Genomic DNA, 21,029 nt, shown 5'->3' on the forward strand with positions numbered 1-21,029 from the left:
GATAGTACCTGCACCTTCCATATATATATTATTTTATATATACAAATATGGTGATAGTGCCGTGCAAATATATATGCGAATAGGCCTCACAGAGTAAAGGCTTCACAAAGGGCAGCAAGGACGTGAGGCAGTGCAGCAACCAGCAAGGATGACAAAGGCAGTGCAGCAAGGACGGTGGTTTTGCAGTGGCGGTAAAAGGCAGCGAGAATGCAGTGGCTGCGCAATTGGCTGTGAAACTGTTGTGCAGTTATGGTGTCCAGAGAAGCAGACGAACCTGCACAAATATGAAGCAGCAAGCTTCGGTGCAAATAGACAGAACTACACTTGATAGGTTAACATTTTCAAGTCAATGGGAATGGAATAAGGATTGAATACCTGTCTAAAAGCCTTACAGGAAGGCTTACTTATACACACCAGAAATTGAAAAGAAAAAAAAAAAAAGGATCAACATTACAGAGCATATGCAGTGAATGATAATGCTCACACAAGTAGCAACCTGCACAGAATTCTTTTGTTAAAGTTGGGAAAAGCTTTAACAACCTGCATAGCCCATATTTGCCCGACACTGCAAGCAGCATATTTGGGGAAAAAACAAGGACATGCGGCTTTAGTTGTGTTTTTGAGATTGAATGATTTCATTGATGAGTTCACTGCCACCCTCCTCCTCTTTGTTCACCAACCCATGAGCAAGATCAGGAAAGCTGCGTCCTCTCTTTCACCGAGCCCCACCGAAAGCCTTTTATGCCCAGAGTTCAAGAGATAAAAAAATGGAGATTGGGAAATCTGCTAAGGAAAGCTATGGTGCTATATATATTAAAAAAAAAAAAAAGAAGGGTGCATGGCACCATGTGACAGAAATATATATAAAAATTGATTTGCATGAATGGTGCATGGCACCATGTGACAGAAAGAAAAATGGTGGTACGGCATCAAAAGGAAAAGAAATAATATATAAAACAATGGTGCTTAAAAAAAATAAATAAAAAATAAAAAAGGTGTTGATGTCCACTCACTCTGACATGATTGTTGTCTCCACTTACTAATATATATATACATATGTTGATAAAGATACCATGAATGGTGCACGGCATCATGTGACAGAAAGAAAAATGGTGGTACAACATCAAAAGGAATAGAAATAATATATAAAACAATGGTGCTTAAAAAAAAAAAAAAAAAAAAAAGGTGTTGATGTCCACTCACTCTGACATGATTGTTGTCTCCACTTACTAATATATATACATATGTTGATAAAAATATCATGAATGGTGCACAGCACCATGTGACAGAAGAAAAAAAAAAAAAAATATATATATATATATATATATATATATATATATATATAACAATGGTGCTAAAAAAAATAAATAAATGGTGCTCAAGCACCAACAAAAAAAAATGTATATATAGACACTAAATGAAATAAAGCTCATTTATTGATATTTCCGATAAGTTACAAATATGTACATATACATGAATCAAAATAAACATACAAGAGGGAGCCTTCACAAAGGCTGTTTAGGAGAAGTCTCAGTAGTCGACGGAGCCTCAGCAATAGAGGAGCCTCAGCAGTCGGCGGAGCCCTAGAAGGAGGAGGCATCGGAGGTTGATCATTTGGAGCTTCATTACGCGGTACAGCCCCAGAAGACGAAGGCAAATGCTGTTGGAACAAACCCACAAACCTCTAATGATCAAGTAAAATCTGACCATCAGATTCCTGCATCTGGTCAATCTTCCTCTTCATGTTTGTAGCATAGTTATGTGCGAGCCTGTGCAACTGTTTATTCTCATGCTTGAGCCCTCTAATCTCCTGTCTGAGACTCATCACTTCAGCCACCAATGATTCAACTTAACGGGTTCGAGCAAATAGGCGTTGGGCCATATTAGACACAGAACCTGCACACTGCACACTGAGAGCCAGAGAATCCTTAATAGCCAACTCATCAGACCGTTTGGAAAGTAGTCTGTTATCTTTGGGAGTGACAAGGTTCCGGGCCACCACCGCAGCGGTCATATCATTCTTCATCACCGAATCCCCAACGGTAAGAGGACCAGTAGGGGATATGAAGAATGGGCGCCATATGTTGTCTGGAGAAGGCATGGCTGCCTCTTCACCAAGGTTCAAGTCAAAACGACGGTCGGAAGGGCCAGACATTTTCAAAGGTGTTGAAGAAAGAAAAGGTCGGACAAGTCAAGATCGTAGAAGTGCAAGAATGGAGTTTCTATAGGTAGGAATTCAAATGTGCTTTGAAACGTACTGCGTGCCTCTATAAAAATCAACACTCGACGGGATTTCAGATATCGAAGAGGCCAATTCAAAAATCAAAGAGGTGCTAGCTTTCTCAGAAGCTGGGCTTGCTCAAAAACCACGGGCTAATCTTCTTTTCCAGATTTTTCCGCACTTGTCACATGCAACCTCTTCACTCGACGGAGCTCAGAACTTGAAGAGGTGAGCTCAGAACTCGAAGAGGCAAGATCAGAAATCGAAGAGGCATCTGCTTTTCCAGACATGTCAACATCTGTCACATGCACACTTAGCTTTGCAGAAATCACGGGCAATTTGTCGAAGTGCTGATTCCAGATATCGAAGAGGCGCTTGCTTTTCTAAAAGTGTCAGCGCCTGTCACATGCACACTCAGCCTTGCGGAAATTACGAGCAATCTATCGAAGATTTCTTGTGAAGTAGAAAGCACGTGAAGTTTACTGTTAAATCATCCAACGGTTGCTGACAAGAGTAAAGGAATAGTGTCGCTACTGGCTGTTGAAAAAAAAAGTCCTATATATGTCGACTTTCATCCTCCATAGCAAGGAAGACCTGCAAAAAATGCCCAACCATTCCTCACCTCTGAGAGTACACTTCCAGCAGAGCTTTTTGAAATACTCAGTTTTCTTCCTCTCCGGGAATACCTCTACAAACAAATGACACCAAAAGCGAAAGTATCTTATATCATCAGGGTAGAAAGCAAGAGTATCTCATATCATGCAATCTCCATGTCCTTATCTTTGTCCTTGTTCTTACCTGCAAAGACAAGGATAAAGAAAGCAATATGTCGGAACCTCCACTCAAACTTCCAGTCAAGAACCGACCCTTCCCTGATTGCTTACCTAGTACTGCTCTCGAAGCATCCATTGTTTCAACATCTTATGCTTCCAGAGAAGATACCACACCTGCTCGAAGAACAGATAAGGCAAGGGAAAATGGTACATTGAAGCATGTGGAGACAAGCACAACAAGTATGTGCCGATTCATCCGCTACTTCTTCAAAATCAAAAGTATCTCATCTCATTAGGGTTGCAATCACTCTGGGTTTGATGGACTTGTTTTGACCCTCAAATTCTTGGGTCGACTCACTAGGCGTTGTGAGCTGCACGTGCCGATTCACCATCCTTGAATCAAATCCTTAAAGATCAAGTCATCAACTGGAAGAAGAGCCCATCACTCTTAAAGATCATACCGTTGATCAAACTGCTCAGATGTGAATTAAAAAGATTGAACAAGGAAAAAGGCCGTCACCTTCACCTCGTGCCTGCTTGCCATGTGTTCGAATCAACCTTCAAGATCAAGCCTCAACGGCCCTTGAGGAAATCACAAGTTCGATTCAAGATCAAGTGTCCACCACCCTTGAATCAAATCCAATTCAAGAATAAGCTGTGGAAAGTAAACAATTGGAGGAATCCAGAAAATCCTCCAACCCAGTTCAAGATCAAAGCTGTGGAAAGTCAACAAGCGCAACAAAATACGCGCTGATTCATCCACTACCAAAGCCAAAGATCATCTACCACATGAAGCTCCTTGTGGCCCAATTTCAACCTTCAAGATCAAGCCTCGACGTCCCTTAAAGAAATTTCAAACAAAGTGCAAGAACAAGCCTCAACGGCCTTTGAAGAAATCTCCAGCCCGATTCAAGATCAAGCTTCAACGGCCCTTGGATCGACATCTACATTAAGGGACTTCAAAAACACGTCTTCTACACGTGACAAGCACATGTATACAACGCGCCTTGAAGTGGGGGCATTTGTAGATATTTAAATTTCGGTGAAATAAATGTTGATCAATAATTAAAATTTCAACATTCACGTGTCACATAAATTTTACACATAGCAGGTGACTCAACGAAAAATCGAGAATCATCAGAAAGGTCGTCAAACATGACACGTGTCAACACTTAGTAGAAATGATTTATTTCATCTAATTATTTAAATCCAAAAATCAAGTTTTAGAATTCTATAAATAGGAAGGCAAGGCATTCATTTAAAGGGACCAATTCATAACCAATTCACATTACACCAAAACCCTGAAGCTTTGAAACTCTAAAACTCCCAAGCAAATCCCGAAGAATCAAGAAAGCTCTCTTCGTTCTTCGTCAAATCCTCCTTCAGGACCAAGCCCCGACAGCCCTTGAAGAACTTCCACCAATTCAAGATCAAGCCCCGACGGCCCTTGAAGAAAGTGTTCATCGTTCATCATTCGTACGTCCTAAGATCAAGCCCCAACGACCCTTTGGATCAACAACATCAACAAATCCACACATCAATTGTTCATCAAGATCAAGCCCCAAAGGCCCTTGAAGATCCGTTCATCAACAGCTTTTCAAGATCAAGCCCAAAAGCCTTAAAGATCCGTTCATCCATCAACCTTCAAGATCAAGCCCAAATACCCTTGAAGAAACTTCCCTCAACCTTCAAGATTAAACATCAACGGCCCTTGAAGAAAACTTCCAACCTTTCATCCAAGATCAACCTCGACGGCCCTTGGATCAATCGCACATCCACATATCAACACCTTACGGAGATCGAATCAGAGGCTAAATTTGTAGAAGAGATTGTAACCCCTAAATCATTAATACAAAATATTATTTTGTACACGTGTTATTATCTCGTTCGTTTCAGGAATATCCGTGTTTACAAGCCTACTTAAGAAGAAAGCAGGGTTGAAGCAACTATTCACTAGTGACGATTGGGCCAACCACAATTTCAGCCGCTCAAATGCAGGTCGTATGGTGGAAAGTATAGTGTTTGATCATGCTTTTTGGACTCAATTAGAACATATGTGCCAAGTGTTTGAACCTCTTTACAAAGTTTTACGGATCGTTGGCACAGAAGTGTATCCTACTAAGGGGGCAATATATAAGTTGATGTGTGTAGTGAATGATGACTTGGAAAGAAAACATGGTGCAAAGTGAGTCATAAAGATAATTGATGACCGATGGTATAAAACATTATACCACGATTTGCATGCAACAGGTATAAATTATGTCATAATTTGCAATTCATTTCTTTAGTTGCATAAATATTATTTCTCTTATTAGAGTATGTGTTTCTTTGAACAGCATATTATTTGAATCCTTGATACCAATACAGACCCGATGTTGGAGATGATGGTACCCTTATACGTATTGTACATAATGTATACTCTAAATTAGACCTTGCATCACCAGCAGTTGGCCAATTTGGAAATGAGGTACACAATTACGTATAATAATTACATTGTTGGATTAAACTAACACGATTTATTGAATTCAGCTAACATGGTTTAAAGATGCTAGAAGAACTTTTGGAAAACCAACATCAGTTGCTACTTAAACAAAAATGTCTCTTAGTGAGTGTAAACATATTTCACTATCAGTTTATAATAGAATTTGTTGGAGTTATTAGGCTTATCAACATTGTTTTTCATTATAGCTGAATGGTAGATCATGTATGGGACTGATGCACCAACTGTGAAAATGTTAGCAATCAAAGTATTATCACAAACAGCTTCCTCATCTGCTTGTGAAAGAAATTGGAGTACATTTGCACTCAAACACACAAAGCAAAGAAATAGGTTGGCTCATAATAGGTTGGAAAAATTAGTTTATTACTGCTACAACATGAAGCTTCAAATTTGAGATAAGGAAACAGAAATAGATCATGTCGACCGTGGTGACCCACTAGATGTGTTTGATATTGTTGCTGAAGATGATGATACAAAGGGTAACCAACTTTATCAATGGATTAGACCTTTTTATTTAGATGATGATGAAGGCAACCCAGCTCTCAGAGTTATTGAAGAAGCACGTAATGAAGGGATAAATGTATAAAGAGTATTAGAGGATGAGGTGGGATTTAGAAGTGCTGACTCTTTGGAAGAACTTTTGCGCCCAAGACCAAGAAACATTGGAATTCCACCTTCTTCCAATCCTACATAACCACAAGATCATGCTGATACTAATGATAGCTCTAGTACAAGATCAGGAGACTCACCTACCACCGGATGTGGGAATGATGAAGGATATAGTGGAGTTGGAGGTAGTGGTGGATATGGAAACTATGTTAAACCACCTCCCGGATTTATAAGCCCTTTTACTGGTGAGGCAAACTTCACGCATGCAACACAGGATGAGGACCATGGCAGTAGGCGGGCAGGACCAGGAATTGGTGCCATAGGGAAGGACTATACTCGTAGAGAATGAGGCAAGGGGATTTTGTCAAGTCAAGAAGATGACTCGTTATCTATAACTTTGGACTCTGTTGGAGTGGGAAGTAGTGACTATGGTTATACTCATAACCAACCATTTCCCTACCCTTCATATCCCATTCTTGTTGGGATGGAATTGAGCGACTCATGGAAAGAATCTGAGACTCAATCTTCAAATGATTTTGTTTATGGACAACGTCAACAAATTTCGGATCCATATGGATAGCATGTTAACAATTACATGCAAAACTATTTTGGGGATTTATCATTTGATGACTACTCTTCACAATACACTTACTCTACACATAGAGATGACGAAGATAGTGAAAAATTTGAATCTCATAGGAACTCTATGTGGTACTAAGTCACTCATATATCTTACCATGCAATGTATAAAGTGTAAAAGATTGTACAAATTCATTATATATAAATGATTATGGTGTTGTTGACCCTAAAAACTACCAAGCCTACGTGGCGCGCAGGCCGAGTAATCTATAAGCTAACTACGTCCTTCGATGAATGCGGGGCGTGTCAACTCGTCGGCAGAGCTCGGCCAAGGAGTAAATTTGTTGATGTTGCGTTGGGTGCGTGGCTGATTTCTGCATCTCGCGATTGCGATCGAGGAAGGAACACGTCTCGGCCTCTTGGGTTTTCGAACCTGAAGACAAGGCTACTATTCTTACGAAATTCACGAATCGTCATCATTGGATTCGATCACAGTGATGGTATTCATCAGAGTAAACTCATGCCGAATCGACACCAAAGTGTAAGGGCACAAATACTCAAAGAAGATATGAGTCTTAATAATGAACGTGGTTCGGCCGTCTGAATACCGAACTCTAAATCCTACTTGAGAGTATCCAATCATAAAATAACTCGGCGTGCAATGCGCCGAGCTCAGTAGGCTGTAACACATCGCCTTGCCGAGAAGGCTAACGAGATGACCTCAATCAATAAGGATTCGAAAATCCTTCTCGACCGAGACTTGGATAGGTAACCAATTGTCCTCACAGCAGTGCTGTTGATGCCAACGGAAGATGCTGCGAGATCGGCTAATTCTACGGCGACAGAGCTATCTATGCCGACTAAAGATATCACCGGTTACTTTCACAGTGCTGTTAATGCCAAAGGAAGATGTGCCAGCGAAAAGAGAAAATAAAAAATCTCAAAATTGTTGAGAGAGTTTGCGCAGGGCAGTTGTATGTTGAATTGGAGAGGGCTTCTCACGCTACACAGCGCCTTGTATTTATAGTAGTAATGTACCTTCTAGGTCGAGTTAACAACCTACTCGGATTATGATTTCTTCTTCTAATCAAACATCCCCTCGAATACTCCTACTCCCATCAGGATCTTGAACCTATCCTTTCATCGAGTCGGATTCACTTCCAGGTTATTAAACTCGCCAAGACTCCTTATTGCGCTTGGAGTCGATTTGTCTTGCAGCATGACTTTACCGACCTAGGTTTGGAAGCCCATGAACCAGACGATCCATGGTAACTTTGTCGTAAGGCCTTCCAGGCCGAGAATAATTCTATACTCGGCCCAAACTGATATTTTGGGCCCAAACAGGTGTGTTTAAACTTCTTTCATTAATTACTACATATTTTCTACATTCACAATATTTGTCAGCTCGCTATATAATAAACTTAAATCGGTTAAATCCATCATGCATTGCATTTCCTTCTAATTTTTTGTGATAAACTAATAGATAATTGACTAAATAAACATCCTGTAAAATTTAAAAAAAAAATTCCAAGTTTTTCTTACAATTTTCGTGATTTTTATTCAATTTTTATTGATATCGATAATATCCCAATATTTCCATCCAAATTTTCATGTTTTTAGACTACCGATATTTCCGATATGAACGATATTTTAAACCTAGTTGTATTTGAGGGGTCTATTACAAAGTCGTCTTCCTCCCATTTCGCTCCTTCTTCGCTCCCCTCTCATCGTCTTCCCTTCTGTACAAATCTGTGGTGAGATCGAAATCTTCTGGGAAAATCTGCGATGAGATCCAAATCAACGGCGCCGATGACGCACTCCCTCTCCCCACTTGCGCTCGTCCTCCGTCTGGTTCTGGAACTGCAATTCGAACGATCGCGAATCCCTAATTACATAAAGATTTTAGAGAGCTTGGAGTGGTCGGGGACAATCTCGCTCCTGAGGTGGTCGAGCATGGAGCAAACCCCAATTCAATCATATACTAAACAAACCCATAATTTAACAACAACAAAAAATTACGAGAAATTAATACCAGAAAATCTTCTGAGCCATACTAAACCGACTCCGACGATGACTCCAGACGCAATCCCCGCCATCTTTCCCTCGCTCATACCTCCCCTTGAGGAGTTCTCAATTCCGTCGCCGTCGACGTTGATGTCATCGTTGTTGATGTCGCTATGATCCGGCGGTGCCGGAGCGGGAACGTAAGGTTCGCTGTCAGGCGACGGCGATGGAGTCGATTGCAGCGGTGCGGGAGGAGAAGAAGGAATTGGTAAATCCACCGGAGCGTTGGACGGAGATGGAGTGGGGAGGTATCGGCGATGGAGACCTCCTGAATTTGAGAGGAGGAGACCTCGAAAAAGGGAAAATGAGACGGCTGAGATTCAAAGGGAAGGGAAGAGGCAGATTCAGATCTGGACATGTAGGGGTTTAGGTTTAGTTATTTAATTTTTTTAATTTTTAGTTTTTAATTTTTTTTAATTTTTTTTAATTTTTATTTTAAGTTTTAATGTTCACATGAGCCAGATTACATAGCATCCAATCATGGTTTACGTGGGCGTCATATCATTAGTTAACTGAGGTTCTAACTAAAAATTTAACGATGTATGAAAAAGTTCTAGAATTGACTTTAAGTACCAAACTGAAAAGAAAAAAAAAAAAAAACTTGATGTATAAAATGTTGAAAACTAAAATACTTCAGGATAGTAAACTAAAATTAACCATATTAACTTAACTTACATAAAAGTACATTATTACATTAATGTGAGAGACTTCGATAAAAAACTGAAACTAACAAGGTTTTAGTAAAAAAAAACATTGATAGTTAGGGACTGCATCTAAATTCTCCTCTCATTTTATATATCTTAACTAAGGAACCGAATCCCCTCCGGATCCAATAAAACTGAGCTTTCTGAGAAGATCCGGACCGTTGAAATTTGATCTAATGGATACAAATAGGGGGCCTCTAAAAGTTATAATAATTGTAGGCGTTGAATCAAATTTCAACGGTTTGGATCGTCTGCTCAGTAGGCTCAATATATATGGATCTGGAGGGGATCCGGTTCCCTTAACTAATCCTATAATGGTCATGTTGCACATATAATATCTGATTATTCGTCATTGTATACAAATATGTCAATGCATAATTAAGTACGTATTATAACACCCAAAATAATTTATACATGTCGTAGCACAAGGGCAAAAGTGACAGTTAATAATTAGAGTGCCAAACCTAAAGCCGACTAGATCAAGAAAGCATGGTAATTACTAGGTTACTTGTTGATATTCAGAATTGGCGCATGTATCGATTAGTGAGTAGTTTGATAACATCCACTTATAATATCATGTGTTTATAGCTTTATACCGTAACAGGACGCCAACTTTTTAAAACCACGGTGTTAAGAGTGATAACAATTTGTTTTGTCCTGAACGTTTATCATATAACGTTGGACAATAAATTTTTATGATAATAATGTAATCTTAGATTTTTTTTGCTTTTTTTTTTCATAAGGGAAGAGGAGAGGATTTGAAACAATTACAATAAATGAAGAAATATGATAGTTTCGAACCCAAGACACATGAGTGGAAACTCAATCATTTTATTATCCTGAACTCTTTTGTAGTAAGAAAAATGCTATTAGATTGACAGCAACTGACGTATTCTTTCTTCCTGCCAAAACCATCCTGTGGGAACACTTCAGTGACTTCCCATTGTGTTTAAGTGATCTACAATTGTCTACTTATATATGCACGAATTTTCTTTTTAATTTGTACACGATTTTGTTTTTGTTTATTTGATTCAAAGATCGTAAATAAACAACGATGTACATTAAAAATAAATCATGTGTGGAAATTATTTTTCCAAAGCTAAATAGATTTTATGATTGATATGTACAAATACAATATTATCGCTATTTTCTTCTTTCTTTTTGAGTGAAAGACGATATTCGATATTTATTTCAAACAACACAGAACAAGTACAATTTGAGAACAAACTGAGGATAGTGTACATAGTGTGCCTCAATAAAACCTTGCCGGAGCTTTCAACTCAATCAGGGAAAAAGAGTGTCCCGCACGACGAAATTACCTATCCTCAAATGTCAATACATAAGCAAATTACAAAATATCCCTAAGCAAATCAGGGGATCTTCCGCTCACAAACTTGTTAGCATTCAACCATTGTTGTGCGGTGAGCGTCAATCGTGTGACAAAGCATCCAAACATAGCTTCCACACGCTGCGAAACTAGCCTGAACCATCAGCTAAAAATGTCTCTCCAACAAAGTGGATTAGTTGGACCAAACAGCCACTTACCTATGCCCATAGAACTACGAACACAAGATCAAGGTAACTCGACGCCAATCGCCGTATACGAACATCGTGCAGACGCTCTCCTAGAGAAATCGAAAAAGACCTAGGAACCCTAGTGAGCAATTTTCCTGGAAGACCAGGACTAAACTAAGAAAACTAAAATAAACTAAATTAAATAAAACTCGCTCAAAGTGAGCAAAAGGAAAGAACCGAGATGGGAACCACAATCCAGCACATCCAGCAGTGCGAATGTCGGTTTCCACACACCAAGGACCACAAGAGCAGCTGCCAGAAGCACAGTCAGTGCATCCACAAAAGCTATCAGGGAAGGTGACACCGCCATGGAATCGAGTTGGTGAACGGGATCCAACCCACCTACAACACAAATCTAAAACCCACACCAAGAATACAAGCGCCAAATCAAAGAACATCTTGAAATGGCATGGCCCGGGTCATGGTATAGGCATAGATCCATGGAGGACTGCACCTAAAATGGTGGGAGAGAAGCAAGGGAGTGGAAGGGAGGTTGGTAGAGGCCGGGAATGAATGATCGGGGGTGGGAAGAAACTGGAGTATGGCGGGGGTGAAGGATGGCTGTTATGGGAAAGAGGTGGGGGATAGAGAGGGAGGAAGAGCTAGGAGAGGAAGGGTAGAGGTTGCCACCGGCCCCCAACCATAGCCAGAGGCCGACGGCTATGGGGTTGACGGCTAAGGTTCTTAGACATAAGATTAGACAATTCAACCTTCATGCGGGATGTGATATTGATCACGAGAATTCAATATAGTGTCTTTTTAAGTTCTTACACGAGTTATCTTCATTTTCCCATACTTCCCATACAAAGGACTCATCAAAAGCACCCAAAAAAAAAAAAAATATATATATATATATATGTGTGTGTGCAGTGGCGGATCCACAGTGGGGTCATTGGGGTCGCGCGACCCCTTGGAAGCCATGGAAGCAACCTTCGAGACCCCTTGGAGATGGTGGGGCGACCCCTGGTGCGACCCCGTTGCCGTTGGAGTCGTCGGTTTTCTGGGCAGGAGGACGAACGAAGAAGACGAAGGCGCTGTGCGCCAGTTTTGATTTTGAAAAAACCTGGGCAAAACGACGTCGTTTTGGCCCAGGAAATTTTTTTAAATGACCTGGCCAAAACGACGTCGTTTTGGGCCAGGCCGAAAAAAAAAAAAAAAAAAAATTCCCACCGTGTCCCTCCCCATCCCAGCCCTTCCTACCCGATCCCTATACAATTAAAAGCCCCAAATTTTCATCCTTCAACCCTAACTCAATCCCCCCAAATCCTCAACTCCTCTCCTCCATAGCTGCTGCCGCCCCTAACGTGAACTCCATCTCCTCCCTCCTCTGCTGGCGGCTCCAACTCCATCTCCTCCCTTGGTTTTTATATTGTGATGTGAGTATTTATTTTGAATATTTTGTATATGTAGAATATATTTAATTAATTGAAATTCAATTCATATTTATCTTGTGAGTTTTTATTGTGAGTTTTTATTGATGGTTTGTTTATATTGATGATTTGTTTATATTGTGAGTTTTTATTGGTTTGTTTTTATTGATGGTTTGTTTATATTGTGATTTTTTATTTTCATTATTTTGTATATGTAGAATGCAAGATGAGATATTTAATTTAATTGAAAATCCAATTCATATTTATTTTGATTATGTTTATGGTTTGTTTATATTGTGAGTATTTATTTTGAATATTTTGTATATGTAGAATATATTTAATTTAATTGAAATTCAATTCATATTTATTTTGATTATATTGATGGTTTGTTTATATTGTGAGTTTTTATTTTCATTATTTTGTATATGTAGAAATTAGAATGCAAGATGAGATATTTAATTTAATTGAAAATCCAATTCATATTTATTTTGATTATGTTTATGGTTTGTTTATATTGTGAGTATTTATTTTGAATATTTTGTATATGTAGCAAGCATTATTATGGAACGGTTTTTTAAGAGAAAGTCATCATCGGGTTCGGGTAGTTCGAATAATGTTGATAGTTCAAATACTGTTGGTAGTTCAAGAACTCCAAGTTCAAGACAAAGTCAGTTAGATGATGTTTTGGGTAATCTTCAAGCGGATCCTGGATTAAGAACTCGAATAATAGATTATGACGCTAATATGAGAGATGAGGTCCGAAGATTATATCTACAAAAAGGACCTTGTCAACCTAGAGGTCATAATTTCCCAATAACTAATATGTCGGGAATTAATCGACGCTTCATTCCCCAATGGTTTGATGAGTTTGATTGGTTGGAGTATAGTGTATCTAAAGATGCGGCATTTTGTCTCTATTGCTATCTCTTTAAAACCAATTTTGAACAAGTGGGTAGTGAAGCTTTCACTGGAGATGGATTTAAGAATTGGAAGAAAGGGAGAGAAAGATTTAAGATGCATGTTGGACCGGTTGGGAGTGTTCATAATAAGGCTAGAGAAGCTGCTACAAATTTGATGAATCAAGCTACACATATTGAAACGGCAGTGAGCAAACACTCTGACCAAACTCGTAAGGCTTATCGCACATGCTTGATTGCTTCAATCAAGTGCACTAAGTTTTTATTGCGACAAGGTCTTCCTTTTCGTGGCCATGATGAAAGTGCCACTTCAAGCAATAGGGGAAATTACTTGGAGTTATTGCAATTCCTTGCAGATAATAATGATAAAGTTAGAGAAGTTGTGATGGAAAATGCTCCGGGGAATCTCAAATTACTAGCTCCTTCCATTCAAAAAGAAATTGTGAATTCATGTGCCCTTGAAACACTTGATGCTATCATGGATGGTCTAAAAGATAAATTCTTTTCAATATTGGTGGATGAAGCACGTGATGTGTCTGTGAAAGAGCAAATGGCTATGGTGTTGCGTTATGTGGATGACAACGGGCATGTAATTGAAAGATTTGTGGGTATCCAACATGTTACCGACACTACTTCAAGTTCACTAAAGGATGCTATTGACACATTGTTTTCTCGCTACGGTTTGAGCATTTCCAAGCTACGAGGACAAGGTTATGATGGTGCTAGCAATATGAGAGGTGAGTTGAATGGCCTTAAAACAAAGATATTGAGAGAACAACCTTGTGCATATTATGTTCATTGCTTTGCTCATCAACTTCAACTAGCTCTTGTTGCCGTAGCAAAGAATAATATAGACATTGCCTCTTTTTTTGCAACGGCTAATAATGTGGTTAATCATGTTGGAGCATCTTGTAAGCGGCGTGATTCACTTAGAGGGCAACTTCAAGAAGAGCTTGTGATAGCTTTTGAAAATGATTGTCTTATAACGGGGCGAGGCTTAAATCAAGAAACAAGTCTCAAACGTGCCGGTGACACACGATGGAACTCACACTATGGTACCTTGATTAGCATCATTTCTATGTTTTCATCCGTGGTTCATGTGCTTCAAATGGTTATTGATGATAATCCCAATGAAAGTGCGGGTGAAGCAAATACGTTAATGAGAGTGATACTTACTTTTGAGTTTGTGTTTCACCTTTTCTTGATGAAAGTCATATTGGGACTCACAAATGATTTGTCACAAGCATTGCAAAGGAAAGATCAAGAAATTGTGAATGCAATGGCTTTAGTGAAATCATGCAAGGAAAAGCTATATTGGATGAGGAATAATGGGTTCGATGCATTGGTTGATGAAGTATCTTCTTTTTGTGAAAAACATCATATTGATGTTCCTAACATGGAAGAGGCATTTATACTTCCAGGGAGGTCAAGGCGTTATGCTCCAATAAAGACAAATCGTCATCATTATCGTGTGGAGCTCTTTATTTATGTCATTGATGAGCAAATTACGGAGTTAGAGGATCGCTTTAATGAGGTAAATACCGAGTTGCTTATTTGTATGGCATGTTTGAGTCCGAAAGATTCATTTGTAGCTTTTGATAAACCAAAGTTACTTCGTCTTGCTCAATTTTATCCTCAAGACTTTTCGGATGAAGATCGTTTGGCACTTGAAGATCAACTTGAGATTTATATTCATTATGTGTGTTCCAGTAGTGATTTCTCTCAATTGGAAGGGATTGGTGATCTTGCAAAAAAAATGGTGGAGACAAGGATGCATCAAGTATTCAATTATGTATATTTGCTCATTACATTGTCTTTAGTTTTACCAGTTGCAACTGCTTCAGTGGAGAGAGCATTTTCTGTCATGAATATTGTTAAGGGTCCACTTAGGAACAAAATGGGAGATCAATGGTTGAGTGATAGCTTGCTTGTTTATATTGAGAGAGATATTTTTGCTTGTATTGAAAATGAAGCTATAATGCTTCGTTTTCAAAATATGAAACCTCGTCGTGGACAATTATAGTTTGTAATATTGTTTCCATTATGAATTATGAATGAAAGTACTATGATTTCATTTTCAATATGTTTTTCCATCCTAAATTTTTATTTGAACTTTTACACTGCGACCCCTTGGGGTAAGATTCCTGGATCCGCCACTGTGTGTGTGTGTGTGTTTTGAGCACATGTCAACTTGTGATTTGTAATTTGTAACTTTTTAGATGTTATAAGAGAATTCGTCTATCTTTTAATTAGATATAGGTACAATTTGTATGGCAAGTAATTCTACGGAGCACATAATTTTGTACCCCACATTGATGTATCATTTGATGTGTTAAAATATGCAAATAATCAACATATAACAAAATAAACTCACTAATTAATATGACATGTACATATCACTTGTCATACCAATACTAGAATTATGCTTATAGGACACCATTTTTTGCACACCATTTGCAAATGGTGGTCATAGATATAAAGCACTCACTCTTACTATTTTTTGGTGTCTTTAGAGTGGGATGCTGCTGATATCGGTGGCCTTGAAAATTGAGACATCAATGATTGGTGTCTGTTAAATAACTTTATTTTTTTAAATTACTTTTCTTCTACATTTTTATTTTATTATTTATTTTGTAGGCACCAAAGTGGTGCTGGTTATTTGTTTTTTTGGATACCCACCGAAATGAGTGAGAAAAGTCATGGAGTGGATTCCATATTATAAGAATTTATTGTGGTTTTAAAGGTGGACAAAACTAAAATGGTTATCCTCTCTTTCCCCTTTCACAAATGTCTCTCCTCTCTCTCCCCTCCACTCTCTCTCCTCCTTCCCCCTTCACTCTCTCTACTTCCCGCATCCTTTCTCTCCCTTTTTCTTACAAGCAACAGACCGTCAAATTATACCTCCATAATCCTCTTCCCATCTTCTTTCCGATCCTTAAGTTAGTTTCTACAAATTCGTAGCCAAATTTCTTCAATTTCAGATATAAGAAACGTATGATTTTGTTCGGGTTTTGTGTGTTTTTTAGGTATGGGAGCAGCGTACTTGATGGCCAAGAGTGGATTAGCAGTGGCATCGATGAGTGTGATGAGGCCGGAGCTGGTGATGAAGTCGATCATGCCGGTGATTATGGAGGGATTGTTGGGTATTTTCGCATTTTCAAACTGAATTTTACAGTGCTTTAATTTTTAGTTTTTAATGTTTGATAGTTTTGGTCCTTGAACATCACTGAAAATATGTTTCGATATCATATCTCTTGGAAAGGATTTGACCTTACTCTTGTATTTATTGGCATCTGCTGAAGCTGATGACATTAAAAGCATAGAGAATAGGTTACCACTAGTTGCTGAAAGCTTAGATTTTAGACGTCTTGATAATTTATTTATTCGATGATAGGTTTCGCCATGTTCTATTGTTTGGTAGAGTTCTTCCATGCTTTATTAGATGCTGCTTCACACTGAGTTGATTAGATTCAAAATGCTTGTGCTCTAAGATTATCCTTGCTGACCTTTCTTTTACAAAACATTTAAGCTGATTAGATGCCTCATCTGTAGAGTGGTTGGGCATTATTTACCTTGAAAAAAAAAAGAGTAACGAAGCATTATTTTGAATTCAGCCATGGGAGCATCCCCTGCTCGAGAATTGAGGATTTTTGGACGATTCAGTACTTCATCATCACAAGAAGGATTAACCAAAGGAGATGTAATGTAGTCATATAATCTCGAGTCGTTGTCATCTTCATGTTAGGAAGAAACATGCGTAAATGTTTTGTATGTGAAATATTTTTTTTCTTTTTAACTAGTTAGCAGTTTCCCTGCTCTCTTGGAAACGATTTGGCCTTATTCTTGCTAAGGGTGTTGATATCATAATCTGTTCAATTGTTTCTTAATTTAAGTTTTTTTTAATGGGTTAAACATCTAACGATGAGAACGATGAGAATTGAATCTTTAAGTAGAGTATATGAAACATGGTCTTAGAGAAAATTGTAGTAAATTCAAATTCATTATTGTTATTTTCCTTTGTTTTCATAGGTTCCCGACCTTATGATTAGTCTCTCTTCTCAGGTATTGATTTATCTTCAATTTAATAAACTGTGATGCTTTAATTAGAGATTATTTTGGCTGAACAATTTTTGTGTGTATGCTATAAAAACTGTATCAATTGGCAGCAGTGGCATTTCAACACATCTAACGATATCTAATGATTGCCCGCCTGAAAAGGATGATTATATGTTGAAATCATTGCATTGTTTTTTTCTTGAATTTATAATGTTGATTATAATAACCCTCATTCTCCTCTACCAGTACCCGCTCATGTCCCCGAGGATATCCAAGAGGTACGTTCTCATAATTCAAGTATTATTGAAAATTCTTATGTCTTACCTTCTAGGCAAAACCATGGTAAACCACCTGACAGATTCTCTCTGGATGGAAAAGTGAGATACGCAATTGCACAGTATGTGTCAACACATCGTTTATCACCTAAGTATCAAGCGTTTGTGAATCAAATGGCTAGAGTCAAGATCCCAACCAAAGTGGAAGAAGCCTGCAAGATTCTCGTTAGATAGAAGCCATGAAGGTTGAGATGGAGGCCTTACAAAGAAATGGAACATAGAACGTGGTACCACTACCACATGGGAAGAGACCGGTGGGATGTAAATGGGTATTCACTATAAAGCACAAAGCACACAGATCCATAGATAGATAGAAGGCAAGAGTGGTTGCTAAAGGGTACACGCAGACATTTGGAGTTAATTATCAAGAAACGTTTGCTCCAGTTGCAAAAAATGAATACTATTTTTGAGTTATTTTGTCCTTAGCTGCTAACTTTGATTGGCCCTTGAAACGGTTTGATGTGAAAAATGCCTTCTTACATGGTGATTTGGAAGAAGAAGCATACATGGTTTTTCCACCTGGATACGAAGTACCAAATGGAGCTGGAAAAGTGTGCAGACTTCGAAAAGCCTCTATGGACTCAAACAATCACCCAGAGCATGGTTTGGGAGGTTCACCCAAGTAATGAAGAGTTATGGCTACAAACAAGGGAATGCAGACCATACACTGTTTATCAAACGCATGAGAGGTAAAGTCACTTTGTTGATAATCTATGTGGATGATATGGTAGTCACTGGCGATGATACAGAAGAGATTAAGAGACTGCAAAGTTATCTTTCCTCGGAGTTTGAGATGAAGGATCTAAGGGGCTTGAAATACTTTCTTGGAATCGAAGTTGCCCATTCTCGTGATGGTATTTACTTGTGTCAATGAAAATATATGCTAGATCTTCTCTCTAAAACTGGGAGGTTGGCATGTAAACCAACAGAAACCCCCATCGTGCAGAATCATCACCTGGTAATATACCTGGATCAAATTCCGACTAACAAAGAGAGGTACTAAAGGTTAGTAGGAACATTGATTTATTTATCACTTACGAGGCCAGATATTGCATATGTCGTTAGCATTGTAAGTCAATTTATGCACTCTCCTAGTAAAGATCATATGGCAGCCATAATGTGTATATTGAGTTATTTGAAAGGTGCACCTGGGAAAGGAGTAGTTTTCAAGAAACATGGACATATGGAGATAAAAAGGTATACTAATGCTGATTGGACTGGAAACATTATCGATCGTCTCTCCACGTCAGGCTAGTTTACATTTGTAGTAGGAAATCTCATAACTTGGAGAAGTAAAAAGCAAACGTGGTGGCCAGATCCACAACCGAGGCAAAATATTGAGGTATGGCACATAGGATTTGTGAATTGTTATGGATCCGGATTCTTATCATTGAAATAGGATTTAAGCCTTGAGAGTCTATGTTGTTATACTGTGATAATCAAGCAGCAAGAGAGATAGCCAATAATCCAGTCCAACATGATTGTACGAAACATGTGGAGGTGGATAAACATTTTATCAAGGAGAAGTTGGAAGTTAAGTTGATTGACATTCCGTATGCGAAGTTTGAAGAACAGTTAGCTGATGTGTTAACTCATGCAGTGTCGGTGAAGGTTTTTCAAGACTCACTCGACAAGTTGGGCTTAGGTGATATCTACGCACCAACTTGAGGAGGAGTGTTGACGTGAGTCAACTTTATGGTTTAGGAATGTAATTAGAATAGGATTACATGATTGATTCATTGTATATTTGGGGTTCTTGTTTCCTAATTTATAGGGCCTCATATATGATTATATATATTTCTCCTAGAGAGAAGAATAATATAACAATTCAACCCTAAAAAATGTACTTTTATCTCCAAGCACATGATTTGGAACTGACGAACCCTAACAACGGAGTCTCTCTGGAGTTACATAGAAGCCAAATATATAGAAGGGATCATAAGGATATGGCACTCAGGAACACTAATGCAACTCTTGCACTCTAGAAGTTGCACGTCGAAATTCAACAATAAAAAAAATACAGTGCAACTATGCAAGGCCTAAGATGAATGCAGTCGAGGTTCTACCAAATACAATATGAGTATAGCCTAATTTTAGATAAACACATGCAAGGTTTGGTAAACTTCTGATGTAGGACATCTCTTTGCATCCTTACAAAAGATATTAAGAACCCTGCAAACATGCACAAAAATCAACCCTACAAACCTTCTAACCTTCTAAGTTAAGGGTCAGTTACAAACTTACAGCAATAAAATCATATCTTGGTAATCTGCTTTAGTTGCTTTTAACTCCAACATTAACTCCAATATTCATCACTATATTAAGAGCAATATTCTCAACACTCCACAAAACCATATACCAATAATCACTAACTTGAAAAATCAGAAAATGTGAGGCATTCATTGTGTACTTGAGAGCTATTATGAGTTTGTGAATTCTTTTGTATTTGTTTGGTAATTAATAAAAGCTTCTGTTGATAGAGAGATGCTCCTATATCAGAGTAACTTTGAAATTGTTTTTGTGGTCTTTGTTATTTCATTTATTGCTTTGTATGGTTCTCAGTTTAAGGCATAACAAACTACACAAAACTACATCACCCTTTAATATCTATTTTTCCTGGGTGAGAGCGTTTCTCTACTTGTGAGAGTTTTCCCACCAGTGTGTGACCGTCCCTCTGCTTCTTCCTTCTCGTAGCCGCTGACCCTAGCTATGGCCAGGGTTGGTGGCAGCCCTCTTCTTCCTCGTTCTCTTTTTTCTTTTCCTTTCCTTCTCCTTCAGCGCCTATTTTCCCTAGTCCAGGGCCAGTCCGCCACTTCCCTCCAACCCCTTATGCCCCCGTTTTCTCCGTCTGTAGCCCCTTGTTTCCATGTTCCTTTCCACCTTCCTTACATCTTTCTTCTACCTTTTTCCACTTTTTCTCTTTTTGCCAATTCTCTTTTTTCCCCTTGCTTCTACCATTTTTCCACCTCTTTTCCCTTTGTCACATTTTTTTTTGTTTCCCTTTTTCTTCCAGCCCTACTTTCCTCAACAATTCACCTTCATCTTCATCCTAATCGGCTCTATCCTAAAGTGCATAGAGCTTTTGCTCAGGTGTTCACACCACCTTTTTCATTCGGTTTTCCCTTGATGACACTATTGCTAGTGGGTTGCTTCTTCCCACTACCTTTTTTCGATTTATGGTTGCTATTGTTGTGGTGTTCGATGGTAGTGTTTGGAGCCCCGTTTTGGGATTCTGTGTTGGGGGCCATGTTTAGCTTGTTCTTAGAGGTGTGTTGCAGACCTTTGTTTCTGTTGGTGGGTAAGAGATTTTTCGACAGCGGCAATGG

The 21,029-nt window shown here is 38.7% G+C and overlaps 2 protein-coding genes and 1 long non-coding RNA gene across 4 annotated transcripts; 2 read left to right on the forward strand and 1 right to left on the reverse strand.

Moving 5' to 3' along the window:
* Positions 1-8,214: 8,214 nt before the first annotated feature.
* LOC126606478 (uncharacterized) lies at positions 8,215-9,096 on the reverse strand. Its single transcript, XR_007617217.1, has 2 exons — positions 8,715-9,096; positions 8,215-8,620 (listed from the first exon to the last, which is right to left on the reverse strand). It is a non-coding gene; the product is annotated as an uncharacterized LOC126606478 (long non-coding RNA).
* A 2,787-nt stretch (positions 9,097-11,883) lies between these two features.
* On the forward strand, positions 11,884-15,393 carry LOC126606648 (uncharacterized). 2 transcript variants are annotated; one of them, XM_050274029.1, is made up of 2 exons: positions 11,884-12,401; positions 12,946-15,393. In XM_050274029.1, the coding sequence occupies exon 2, from the start codon at positions 12,957-12,959 to the stop codon at positions 15,333-15,335; it is 2,379 nt and encodes a 792-aa protein (XP_050129986.1). In that variant the 5' UTR covers positions 11,884-12,401; positions 12,946-12,956; the 3' UTR covers positions 15,336-15,393. The 2 variants fall into 2 exon arrangements, with proteins under 2 accessions (XP_050129986.1, XP_050129987.1); XM_050274030.1 differs by having other exon boundaries at positions 11,884-14,846; positions 15,026-15,123.
* Positions 15,394-16,071: 678 nt separating this feature from the next.
* Positions 16,072-19,540, forward strand: LOC126608508 (uncharacterized). Its single transcript, XM_050276448.1, has 4 exons — positions 16,072-16,251; positions 16,339-16,455; positions 17,615-17,646; positions 17,747-19,540. The coding sequence occupies exons 1-4, from the start codon at positions 16,100-16,102 to the stop codon at positions 17,875-17,877; spliced, it is 432 nt and encodes a 143-aa protein (XP_050132405.1). The 5' UTR covers positions 16,072-16,099; the 3' UTR covers positions 17,878-19,540.
* The last annotated feature ends 1,489 nt before the right edge of the window (positions 19,541-21,029 follow it).

This window comes from Malus sylvestris, chromosome 16 (genome assembly GCF_916048215.2).
Source record: "Malus sylvestris chromosome 16, drMalSylv7.2, whole genome shotgun sequence".
Taxonomy (NCBI): Eukaryota; Viridiplantae; Streptophyta; class Magnoliopsida; order Rosales; family Rosaceae; genus Malus; species Malus sylvestris.

Excerpts from the sequence above, each read along its gene's own strand:
- LOC126608508 (XM_050276448.1), top strand. The coding sequence starts at position 16,100 with ATGTCTCTCCTCTCTCTCCCCTCCACTCTCTCTCCTCCTTCCCCCTTC. Across the intron at positions 16,456-17,614 it reads GATTATGGAGGGATTGTTGG|TACCCGCTCATGTCCCCGAG; the intron begins GTATTTTCGCAT and ends CTCCTCTACCAG. Across the intron at positions 17,647-17,746 it reads TCCCCGAGGATATCCAAGAG|TGAGATACGCAATTGCACAG; the intron begins GTACGTTCTCAT and ends TGGATGGAAAAG.
- LOC126606648 (XM_050274029.1), top strand. The coding sequence starts at position 12,957 with ATGGAACGGTTTTTTAAGAGAAAGTCATCATCGGGTTCGGGTAGTTCG.